Below are 13,104 nucleotides of genomic sequence, written 5' to 3'. Positions count from 1 at the left end.
TTAGTAGCTGTCATTTATAATAATCTTTCCCTTAAGGAAACTGTTGTAAAGGGTACTTCAAAGTAAGAGCAAATTCAATTGTTTTTTTGCCAAAGATATTTACATATCCTCTCCACCTCCCTATTTTTAGCCACTCAATGTGGTGCTTTACTTTAAAGAGGCCTTGGTGTCCAATCGGCTGCTATGCAATCAGGTAAACATATTGATCGTCCACTCTTCAGGTTAAATAAAAACTATTTCAAACATCTGTTTTGCCCAAATTATTCTTTCTCATTTTTGAAACTGATTCTGAAGCTGAGGGTCAAGAGAAAATGGCCCATTACAATAACGAGTATAAAAAGGTGAGACCAATCTCTTTTTGAAGGAGGGAAGGAGTGGATAGACATATGAAAAGAATTTCTTTAATGCATGATGATTTTGAATAAATAATTAAAGATGCTGTGAGAATAAATAGCAGTTTGTTTCATGCCTGAAAATCATGATGGCTCTAATCTGTCCCTCTAATGATGGATCCAGACCTTTGTAAATCAGACCACTTCTCGGGTTGTGCTGGAGTTGGTCAGGATTCTTAAGGTTATAGGAAAAGGAGGGGGCATGTGGCTGTGTTTCTCCTAAAACAGAGTTTTGTGAGGAGTATTCTAGCCCACATTCCCACATTGCTTGTGGTGCCTGCAAAACAGGCAGAATACTGGGCATTATCCCAAACCTGCTAAACCAGAATCTTTCCAGCTGAGCACAGGAATCTCTGTTTTTAATAAGCTTATTAGTGATGCTGGTGTGCCCCAAATTTTGAGACTCTTTGCCCCGAGGCTAAGGCTATGCTGTATCTGGTAGATTCACAGCCTTCTACAGGGAGCAGACCAAATTGGCTAAACCAAGAAACATTTTTCTTGCTATTCCTCCATGGATAATCATTTTGTTTTATATATGTTTTTATTTTGTTCAGAAAAAAGAATTTCAACAACCTGAACCTTTTTGGCAATTTAAAAAATTTTTTTTTTTTTTTTTTTTGAGACAGAGTCTCGCTTTGTTGCCCAGGCTAGAGTGAGTGCCGTGGCGTCAGCCTAGCTCACAGCAACCTCAAACTCCTGGCTCAAGCAATCCTCCTGCCTCAGCCTCCCGAGTAGCTGGGACTACAGGCATTCGCCACCATGCCCGGCTAATTTTTTGTATATATTAGTTGGCCAATTAATTTCTTTCTATTTATAGTAGAGACGGGGTCTCGCTCTTGCTCAGGCTGGTTTCAAACTCCTGACCTTGAGCAATCCGCCCGCCTCGGCCTCCCAGAGAGCTAGGATTACAGGCGTGAGCCACCGCGCCTGGCCAATTTAAAAAAATTTTATCACGTGAAGTTCTCTATTAAAGTGAAATAAAATTAATTTAATTAATTAATTTATATTTTACCTTGTGAAACTTTTTGTTATAATGGGAATAGCTGCACACACCCGAGTAGGATTCATTGACTCATTTAGAGAATATAAGCAACTTGTTTTCAGTTACATAGACTAAAGACAGTTTTTTGAATAGGATAAAATAATTTTTGTTTTCCTCTCCTTATTACATGCTTAGCATAGTGCCTGGTCATAGTAAATGATTCATTGATTCACAAATGTTAGCTGAGATTATTCTTACTACAACCTGAGCTCTTCCTATAAGGTGGCTGTGGACATTGTATTAGGATGGTGTTTGCTAAATCCAATTTTATTTCAAGGTCTGGAAAGACAAGGTTAGGTTGGTTTCTTTCAGATGTCTTAACTCCCATTGTTTTGGACCTGATCATGCTGGTTGTCAGTCAAAAACCTTTCTTAAACAATCACTACTGTGTCTAACACTGTACCAGGCATTGAAAGTCTCCAGGGGTTTCAATATTACCATTAAGCCTAGATTCTAGTGTGTCCTGGTTTTCACTAAAAGCAGCAAAGTAATTTAGAAAGAAACCCATGGATTTGGTAGATGAAGAAAATGCAAACTGGACAAAATGTTTTTCACCATATTATTCGCTTTTGAGGCCTGAGTCATTATTATTCAATATTATGAAAATATCATGTGTACTGATTACCTCTAGAAATAGAGGAGGATGCCTTTATTGTAACTTGGCCAAGTACTCTAAGTGAACAAGTAAGAATTCTTTGAATGGGCCTCTTTTTTATGGTTGAAGGTTTGCATTCAAGTCATTGAATAATTCTGGAAAATCTCAGTTTTAATCTTTTCAAATAGTGCCTCTTCTACATTCTCTTTATCATCTCTTTCTAGTACATTTTATGTGTCTTTCATTTCCTGTAGCTCCTTGTGCATCTACATTAATCCTTGATTCTTTATTTGGACCCATCTTCCAGTTCTCTAATTCTTTTTTTTTTTTTTTTTTAATTATTTTTTTTATTTTGGTATATTATGGGGGTACAGATTTTAAGGTTTCAATAAATGCCCATTTCCTCCCCTCCCCCCAAAAGTCTGAGTCTCCATCATGACCATCCCCCAGATGGTGCACATCTCACTCACTATGTATGTATATACCCGCCCCCCTCCCCCCTCCCACCTGCCCAATACCCTATTACTGTAGCACCTATGTGTCCACTTAGGTGCTACTCAGTTAATACCAGTTTGCTGGAGAATATATCTGGTGCTTGTTTTTCCATTCTTGGGATACTTCACTTAGTAGTATGGGTTCCAGCTCTAACCAGGAAAATATAAGGTGTGCTATATCACCATTGTTTCTTAGAGCTGAATAGTACTCCATGGTGTACATATACCACATTTTATTAATCCATTCTTTGATTGATGGGCACTTGGGCTGTTTCCACAGCCTTGCAATTATGAATTGTGCTGCTATAAACATTCGAGTGCAGGTGTCTTTTTTGTAGAGTGTCACTGGATCATTTGGGTAGATGCCCAGCAATGGGATTGCTGGATCAAATGGTAGATTCACTTGTATCGCTTTAAGGTATCTCCATATTGCTTTCCACAGAGGTTGAACTACTTTGCAGTCCCACCAGCAGTGTAGGAGTGTTCCTCTCTCTCCGCAACCACGCCAGCATTTATTGTTTGGAGATTTTTTGATAAAGGCCATTCTCACTGGGGTTAAGTGATATCTCATTGTGGTTTTGATTTGCATTTCCCTGATGATTAGAGATGTTGAGCATTTCTTCATATGTTTGTTGGCCATTCTTCTGTCTTCTTTAGAAAAATTTCTGTTCAAGTCCTTTGCCCACTTTTTAATGGGGTTATTTGATTTTTTCTTCCTAATTTTCGTGAGTTCTAAGTATATTCTAGTTATCAGTCCCTTATCGGATGCATAGGATGCAAAAATTTTCTCCCATTCTGTAGGTTGTCTGTTTACTTTCATGACTATTTCTTTGGCTGTGCAGAAGCTTTGTAGTTTGATCATGTCCCATTTATTTATTTTTGTTGCTGCTGTGATTGCCTTTGGGGTCTTCTTCATAAACTCTTTGCCCAGGCCGATGTCTAGGAGAGTGTTTCCAACTTTTTCCTCTAGAGTTCTAATAGTTTCATATCTTAGGTTTAAGTCTGTTATCCAGCGTGAGTTGGTTTTTGTGAGAGGTGAAAGGTGTGGGTCCTGTTTTAGCCTTCTACAGGTGGCTATCCAGTTTTCCCAGCACCATTTATTGAAGAGGGATTCTTTTCCCCAGCGTATGTTTTTGTCTGCTTTGTCGAAGATGAGATGGCTATATGAGGATGGTTTTATATCAGGATTCTCACATCTGTTCCACTGGTCAATATTCCTGTTTTTGTGCCAATACCATATTGTTTTAATTACTACAGCTTTGTAGTATAGTTTGATATCTGGCATATTAATGCCTCCCATTTTGTTTTTGTTGCCTAGAATTGCTCTTGATATTCGGGGTCTTCTTTGGTTCCATACGAAGCGTAAAATTATTTTTTCCATATCTGTGAAGAATGCTGATGGGATTTTAATAGGTATTGGATTGAATCTGTAGATCAGTTTGGGTAGTATAGACATTTTGATGATATTGAGTCTGCCGATCCACGAGCATGGTATGGATTTCCATCTGTTTACATCCTCTGCTATTTCCTTCCTCAGTGTTTCATAGTTCTCCCTGTAGAGGTCTTTTACCTCTTTGGTTAAATATATTCCTAGGTACTTTAATTTCTTTGTTGCTATTGTGAAGGGAATTGAGTCTTTGATTTGGTTCTCAATTAGATTGTTGTTGGCGTATATGAATGCCTCTGATTTCTGTGTATTAATTTTGTATCCTGAGACTTTACTAAATTCATTGATCAGTTCCAGGAGTTTCTTGGTTGAATACTTGGGGTTTTCTAGATACAATATCATATCATCAGCAAACAGTGAAAGTTTGATCTCTTCTGCCCCTATTTGGATACCTTTGATTCCATTTTCCTGTCTGATTGCTGTAGCCAAGACTTCCAGCACTATGTTGAACAGAAGTGGAGATAGTGGGCAGCCTTGTCTGGTTCCAGTTCTAAGTGGGAATGATTTCAATCTTTCCCCATTCAGTATGATGTTGGCTATGGGTCTGTCATATATGGCTTGTATCATTTTTAGGTATGTCCCTTCTATGTCTATTTTCTTAAGTGTTCGTATCATGAAAGGGTGTTGAATTTTGTCAAAAGCTTTTTCTGCATCTATTGAAAGAATCATGTGGTCTTTGTTTTTGCTTCTGTTTATGTGGTGAATTGCATTTATAGATTTACGTATGTTGAACCATCCCTGCATCCCTGGGATGAAGCCCACTTGGTCGTGGTGGATTATTTTTTTGATAAGTGTCTGGATTCGGTTAGCTAAGATTTTGTTGAAAATTTTTGCATCTATATTCATTAGGGATATTGGTCTGTAGTTTTCTTTTTTTGTTGCATCCTTTCCTGGTTTTGGTATCAGAGTAATATTCGCTTCATAAAAGGTGTCGGGGAGGTTTCCGTTCTTCTCGATGTTGTGGAATAGTTTCTGCAAGATAGGTACTAGTTCTTCTTTGTAAGTATGGTAAAATTCAGGTGTGAAGCCATCTGGACCGGGACTTTTCTTTTTAGGGAGATTTTTAATTGCTGTTTCTATTTCAGCTGTTGAGATTGGTCTGTTCAGGGAATCTATTTCTTCCTGGTTGAGCCTAGGGAGGCTGTGTGTTTCTAGAAATTTGTCCATTTCCTCCACATTTTCCAGTTTGTGTGCATAAAGATTTTTGTAGTATTCATAAATTGTATCTTGTATCTCTTTGGGATCAGTTGTGATATCTCCTTTTTTATTCCTGATGGAGCTTATTAGAGATTTCTCTTTTCTGCTTTTCGTTAGCTTAGCCAATGGCGTGTCAATCTTGTTTATTTTTTCAAAGAACCAACTTTTTGTTTTATTAATCTCCTGAATAGCTTTCCTGTTTTCAATTTCATTTAGTTCTGATTTGATCTTGTTGATTTCACTTCTTCTGCTGGGTTTGGGGTTGGTCTGTTCTTCTTTTTCCAGCTCTTTGTGTCGTTTCATTAGATTGTCTATTTGTGATCTTCTTGCCTTTTGGTTATAGGCATTTATGGAGATAAACTTTCCTCTCAGAACTGCTTTAGCTGTGTCCCAGAGGCGTTGATAACTTGTCTCTCCATTGTCGTTTTCTTCATAGAAGTTTTTTATTTCCGTCTTGATTTCTTCATTTACGAAGTAATCATTTAGTAGGAGGTTGTTTAATTTCCACGTTTTTGTGTAGAAATGTGATCTTCTGTTAGGGTTGATTTCTAGTTTTATTCCACTGTGATCTGAGAAGGTACATGGTATGATTTCTATTTTTTTAAATTTCTTGAGATTTTCTTTGTGTCCTAGGATATGGTCAATCTTAGAGAATGTCCCGTGAGCTGATGAGAAGAACGTATATTCAGTGGATTTTGGGTAGAATGTTCTGTAGATGTCTGTCAGACCCAATTGTTCTAGAGTTTTGTTTAAGTCCATTATTTCTTTATTAATTTTCTGTTTGGAGGATCTGTCTCGTGCCGTCAGTGGGGTGTTGAAATCCCCGGCGATTATGGAGTTGCTATTAATCCATTTGCTTAGCTCCAGTAAGGTTTGCTTTATGAATCTGGGTGCACCTAAGTTGGGTGCATATATATTTAAAATTGTTATCTCTTCTTGTTGGACTGTGCCCTTCACCATTATATAATGACCCTCTTTGTCTTTTACTACTTTAGTTGGTTTAAAAACTAAATCGTCTGAAATTAGAACTGCCACACCAGCCTTCTTTTGGCTTCTATTTGCTTGGAATATTGATCTCCACCCTTTTATTTTTAGTCTATGTGCATCCTTGCAGGTTAAATGTGTTTCCTGAAGACAGCATATACTTGGCCTGTATTTTCTTATCCATTCAGCCAGCCTATGTCTCTTGAGTGGAGGGTTTAAGCCATTCACATTTATTGAGAGAACTGATAGGTAAGGTAGATTACTGATCATTCTGTTGGGTTGGATGTTGTTGCTATGATTTCTGTCTTGAGCCATTGTAATATCTGGCCTTTAATATCTTTGGGTTTTGGTTGTTTTTATATCCGTGGATTATTATTATGATGTTCCGTGCATAACGCTGTTTTAAGTACTTCTTGTAGGGCTGGTCTTGTCTTGGTGAATTCTCTGAGCCTTTGCTTGTCTGAGAATGTTTTTATTTCTCCTTCATATACGAAGCTTAGTTTTGCAGGGAATAATATTCTAGGCTGGGCATTGTTTTGTTTCAAAAGAGTGAGAATGGGGCCCCAGTCTCTCCTTGCTTGTAAAGTCTCATTAGAGAAGTCTGATGTTATTCGAATTGGCTTTCCCTTGTATGTCACTTGCTTCTTTTGTCTTACAGCTCTTAGAAGGACCTCTTTAGTTGATACTTTGGTCAGTCTGATGACTGCATGACGTGACGTCTTCCTGTTTGCATTGAATCTCCCAGGGGTCCTCTGGGCTTCTTGAACTTGTATATCGAGATTTTGAGCAAGGCCTGGGAAATTTTCCTCTATTATATCTTCAAAAAGCTTGTCCAGCCCTTGAGTGTTGTCTTCCTCCCCTTCGGCTAAACCTATGACCCTCACGTTAGGTTTTTTCACATAATCCCACAGCTCTTGTAGGCTTTGGTCTTTTCTCTTGTTTCTCTGCTGTATTTCTGTGACTGATTTATTTAATTGGAAGGTGTTATCTTCAAGCTCTGAGATTCTTTCTTCTGCTTGATCTACCCTGTTCTTGAGACTTTCCACAGTATTTTGTAGTTCTCTGAGTTGATTCTTCATCTCCAGGACTTCGGTTAAAGTTTTCTTCACTGTGTCAATCTCTTTGTTGAACCTTTGTTCCATTTCTTGGAGGTTTTTTGTGTTTTCTTGGTGTTGGTTATTGAGTTGTTGTTGCAGCTGGGTGAGTGTTCTTATGATCCACATACGAAATTCCTTTTCTGTCATATTGGTTGCCTGATTTTGGTCGGTGTCCGTTTCTAGGGGGCTGGTGCTCCTCCTTGGGGGTGTGTTTTCCGTTTGGTTCTTCATATTTCCTGAGTTCTTTCGCTGATTTCTTCCCATGTCGATCAGTTGTTGTTTCTTTCCTTAGGTTATTGTTTGGGTATTCACACACCTTGTTTAGTTTCTGAGGCGTTAGGTGGTGCCTGTGGGTGAAATTGGACCACTCCCTGTATATTGAGTCAGTGGATGCCGTGGCAAGGCTGTGCAAGATGCCGTCCCTGTCAGTAGGTGGCGTTTGCTTGGAGGAACAGGCTATGGTGTTGATTTTGAGTCCTGTTATCAGCTCTCCTTCTGGGCGGAGCTGGGTTGGATAAGCCTGCCCTCAGGCCGTTAGCAGGGGTCAAAGTTCTGTGCTCAGCTTCCAGGGAAAGCTGTCAGGGCGGGGCTGGAATGGTCCCGCTCAGCCAGAAAGTCTGGGTGTGGGGGTGGGGCTGTCTGAGACCCGCAGTCTGCAGCAGGCCTCGCTTCTTTCCACCCTCCCCAACTCTGCAGCTACTCCTGGGCCTCTGCCAGCAGGCCAGACCACAAGCCACCAGGCCTCCCCGGACTGTGGTGCCGGCGGGGAGGTTCCCTGCACAGGAACGCCACCTGGGTTGGGCGCACGGCCTCCTCCTGGGAGGAGGGTTGTTCTCTAGTGCGCCGATCCGCCCCTGGAGGCACACAGCCCTCAGTAGGCTGTTCACGTATAACCCTTCTGTGCCCCGGGCAATGCTAGCCCTCGGTGCAGGGGATCTGGTCTGCAGGTCCGACCTCTGGGTCCCAGAGTTCAAACTGTATTCCCACCAGGGAGAGGATTTCCGGTCCTAATTCACCCACAGGGAGCCCAAGCTGGGTCTATGTCTCTCAGCCTCTGAGTCGGCACCGTTTTCCTGGGAACACAGTGCCAGCAGCACCTGGGAGGGCAGGCGGGGTCCCAAACGGGAAGGTCCCGTTCCCTGGAGGTGCCTCCGGCTGGTGGCTGTATTGTCTCTCTGGGCAGCCGCGGGTAGGGTCGGCGGAGGGGAGGAGGAGGCAATATGGCACCTGCCGCGCGGCTCGGGTCCGTGCACACGGAGGTGCCCGGAGGAAGTTGGGAACCTGGTGCCACGTCTGCTACAGGCTCACCGTTGGCAGGCGGCGGCAGTCTCTGGGCTGATGTCCGCAGGTCTCTCCACCCGCTGGGGAGCCCACCAGCAGTCCCGAATGCAGGGGAGGGGAAACAGCAGATCCACCTACCCTTGCCGCTGGTCTCCGGGCTGCTCCGGTGGTCTCAGCCTCCAGTTCTCCTCCGCAGCCTCCTCCCGTGGAGTCTCCCGGGGTCTCAGGTACCCCTCCTTCCGGCCCTTGTCCGCTGTACGCTCGTCTTCTTGCTTCTTTCCTCTAGTTTCTGCTAGAATCGGTCTTTTCTGCAGAGACCCTCTGTCTGGCGGTGTTATTCGTCCGCCATCTTGCTCCGCCCCCCCCAGTTCTCTAATTCTTTAGCAACACTAATTTAGCAACATTAATTTGCTGTTTAATCTATCTCTTTTAAACAACTAATTTTTTTCTTATTTTTATAATTCCATCAACATTTTAATTGTAAATTGACAGTTTATCATTGTATATATTTTAATTCTTTTTGAATTATGTTTAATCTGTTTCTTAATCCACTTATTAATGCATTTATAGAAGTTCTATTTTTTTCCCAAATTTACTTGGTCTTTATTATAGTCTCATTTCTTGCTCATATGCTCAATCTCCTCCTTTATTCTGTGAAAATATTAAATATATTATTTTATATTTTTGTATCTAATTCTAATATATGAAATATTTGCAGGTCAGACTTTGCTATTTATAATTTCTGCAATTCTTTCTCATGATACCTTTCTAATGTATGTGTGCTTGAGTTTTGGCTGTGAGTTCATATTCCTTGAACTTTATCTGTGAGAATTTTTTGAGATTGAGCTAAAAGTTGGGTTTCTCCGGAGCCTGGTCTGTACTGGCTTCAACAAGGTTCAGTCATCCTCTGAGGACTCCTTGGAGTTGGACTGCTGGCTTTATTTCTTTATTTTCAATACCTTTTGAAGTATGATTTATGTACCATAGCATTTATCTGTTAAAATTTAGCTTTATTTTTGTTCAAACTTTTACAAGACTGTTGATGGACTAAGTAAAATCCAGAAGTTGACATACTGAAGGAAAATGTTGATGTACTTGTGGGAGAAAGGGGAGAGAACTTGAATAGTTTTGGTGGAAAGAAATGAGGCAAGCAAATGACTCAGGTATTCATAGAATAAAGAATTATTCATGGGCAAGGTGATCAAAGGAAAACATAAGTACAATAAGTGGAAGAGGACTAGAAAATTATATTTGGTTGATTCCTTCTTATCCTTCAGGTTGCTTTGAGAATGCCAGCTCTTCCTGGAAGCCACCCTTGAGCTCTCCTAATCTGGTTTAGGGGTCCCTGCAATATACTCCCAGAGCTCACTGTGTTTTGTTAATTAGAGTAATTATTACAACGTGTTACTAATTACTTGGTTACTTTTCTGAGTCTTCCTCTAGAGAGCAGGAGTCAGAAAACTCCAGTGGGCCAAACCTAGCCCACTGCCTCTTTTTGTAAATAAAATTTTATTGGAACACAGCCAGACCCATTCATTTATGTATTCTATATAGCTACTTTTATGCTATAATGACAGAGTAGAGTAGTTGCAACAGAGACTCTACAGCCTGAAGATCATAAAACATGAACTAGTTAGTTCTTTGTAGAAGTTTGTTCTAGTATATAATCTCTGTGAGGGCAGAACAGTGTCTGCCTTGCTGTGTCTCCAGCACATACCACAGTGCTTGTCTCCTAGAAGGAGCCAAATAAATGCAAGTGAATGTATGGACTGAAAGGTTTCAGAGACTTCTATTTTGGGATTATGTGGAATTTTGTATGAGTTAAATCTAATCAGAAAAATAAGTAAAAGTGGATATGTAGTAGGTAGAAGCCCACTGGAAAGAATTTTTAAATATGTAAATTAAGTATTTATTAAACCGTGGGAAGGCCATGGATCTCATCAGCATACTACAGGAAAATTTTCTGGCAGGTTGAATATGGAAAGGGAAGGAACCGAATTAACCCACAACACAAAATAATACACTTTTAACTCAAAAGAGCCTACACTGTAGCAGTCCACAAGAGAGGGTTTAGTTTCATCAAAACACCACCATTCATACTGTCAAAATAATATTGAAACTTTATTAGTATACTGTAGTTATATTGTTTTAGAGAAATTATAAGCATCAGAAGTTTAAACTGAACCTAGCGTGGATTTGAATACATTTTAGAAAATTATAATAAAAATAATCATGTCAACACTTGCAGTCTGTCCTTACTTGGGTTTCTTTTAAGAGAGGTTTATTGTTTCCTAAAGTTTGAGAAACTCCTTTTAGGGTCTCTCCCTCAAGCTAAGGGCTGCTTTACAGGTTCTGGGAACCCATTTTCATGGACCCCCTGGCTTTCATCTCCCGGGGCTCCCACAGGCCAGATGCACGGGACAACATTTTCCTAATTCAGTTTCTACCTACACTTCCACTTAGCCCCAACATCAGTGGCGTCTAAATGACTGTCGCCAGCCCTCAGGCTTTACAAAATCCTCTCAAACTCACATCCACACCACCGATCCCACGTCCTCTGCCTCATGGGTCCCCCACTCGTGTTTCCCTCCTTGGAGCAGTTTCCCAGCCTTGCCTGACCCTAACCACTTGTTAAAAACACAGACTTCCAGACTGTTCTTCTGGAAATTCCAGATGTCTAGAGATAAGGCCCAGGGGATCTGCATTTTAACAAATGTCCCAGAAAGGTCTTACCAGCAGGCACGTTTGAGGAACAGGGCTCTCAGGCTTCCTTGGCTCCCCATGCTTCTTCCCTAAGGGTGCCTTGTGGCTCATAGGCCAAGTCGGGTCAGTAACTGGCTTGGTGACCTTCACTGGGGCCAGGTTCCTAGCCTGCTGGCTGCGGGGCAGATCCCAAGTGGAGGCCAGTTAGCATCCGTACTTCTCTGTTTTAGTGGACCAAGCTGTAGCCAAGACACTTTTTGGCAGATCACCATTTCCTTGCCATCATCTTTGACTGCTTCAGTGCCCAATAAACGTGTTTTCCCAGTAACAGACCAGGAAAGGAATTGTCTGAATCAAAATACGGCCTGTACAACATCCTTTCCTTGGGTAAAACCCAGACTCCTGAGGGTGGCATTCAAGGCCATTCATCATTTCAGCCTCACTGTTTGCCACTTGCCCTCTACACTCCAGTATTTTCCAGTGTGCCCTGTTCTAAAAAAATTTTCCCCTCCCTTCTGCGCCCTGGAAAGAATTTTGCCATAATGTTTAAAGTAAGGGGGGGCAGCTAGGTGTAGTGAAAAGAACCAGGCAGACCTGGGTTCCATGCCTGGCCCTGCCTCTCATTAGGTGCATGGTTTTGATCCAACTATTTAACCTTAGTGAGTTTCGGCTTTCTTTTCTAATGGTGGGACCATGATTTCTACTTTCAGAGAGTGCTGTCAGGATTCAGTGAGAAGCTATGTGCACATCTCCTGGCACATAACTGGTGCTCATTAAATGCTGGTTCCTTCTCACTTTGCTTTCTTTTCTTACGTGACAAAGTTATTTCCTTTTCTTGCAGAGAGACTAAAAACAGGCCTTTGGTGATAATGGTTTTTACTAAAAACAGTCTTTGGCAATATGATTTTAAATAACCACAAATAATCCCACATTACTCATGTTTCCAATAGCCTTTATCCAGAAAAAAGTCAATGTTCAACTCAAATAAGTGCCCTGTTGTTGAAGGCATGAGGCTGAACTTTCATCCTGCTCCAAAGGGCAACCACCCTTTGATTCTCCCGCTGCTTTACAGCTGAAACATTCCCACCATAAACGCAGAATCCATCGGAGTTCATAATCCCCTGTAGTTTAAAACAATGAGTGTTAGAAAAAGGGATGATTTGGGCAGGGGTAGCTCTTGTTGTGGGTCAAGTTCTACCTAGTCCAGTGCCTCTTCAGTCTAGCGGGACTGTTTCCACTGTACGGATCTGCCTGTCAGCTGTGTGATTTTGGGCAGCTCATTTAACATCTCTGAGCTACTTTATCTTAGAATACGATTCTCTCTACCAAATCATAGGGTGGTTGTGAGGAACAGAAAAGATAATGTAGGTACCAGTGGGTGGAAACGTAAACAATGGTAAAATGGTATGTAAATGCAAGTTTCTACAGCAGCAGGGCCTATTCCCTTTGTTGGAATCAGAGTGAATGCTTCCTTTTTCTCCCTAATGAATGGAGGGGCCAGCCATGCAGCAGAGTGCAGGGACTGTGATGAAGTGGGAAAGAGCATGTCATCTGGGGTGCATGGACTGGGCTCTCATACCGCCTCTATCGCCTAGTAACCATGTGACCTCGGTAGGTTCCCCAACCCTCGTGTCTTCCTCTGTCAAAGTTGGATAATAATACCTATATCAGAGGGCTTGTAAAGGATTAGAGGAAATAACATATGCAAATTTCCCAACACATCTCAAACCTTTATTTATTTATTTTTTTTTGAGACAGAGTCTCGCTTTGTTGTCCAGGCTAGAGTGAGTGCCATGGCGTCAGCCTAGCTCACAGCAACCTCAAACTCCTGGGCTCAAGCGATCCTTCTGCCTCAGCCTCCCGAGTAGCTGG

General features: G+C 41.4%; 1 protein-coding gene across 1 annotated transcript in view; it reads left to right on the top strand.

Moving 5' to 3' along the window:
* Positions 1 to 261: 261 nt before the first annotated feature.
* The window catches only part of LOC105861795 (uricase), a 41,868-nt gene continuing 29,025 nt past the window's right edge, over positions 262 to 13,104 (top strand). The window contains exon 1 of the mRNA XM_012747581.3: positions 262 to 341. Within this exon, the coding sequence (XP_012603035.1) occupies positions 312 to 341 (30 nt within the window). The 5' untranslated portion in view covers positions 262 to 311. The remainder of the gene's footprint in view (positions 342 to 13,104) is intronic.

This window comes from Microcebus murinus, chromosome 2 (assembly GCF_040939455.1).
Source record: "Microcebus murinus isolate Inina chromosome 2, M.murinus_Inina_mat1.0, whole genome shotgun sequence".
Lineage (NCBI taxonomy): Eukaryota > Metazoa > Chordata > Mammalia > Primates > Cheirogaleidae > Microcebus > Microcebus murinus.
The sequence above is the reverse complement of the archived record's forward strand: the minus strand, read 5'-3'. Positions and strand labels throughout refer to the sequence as shown.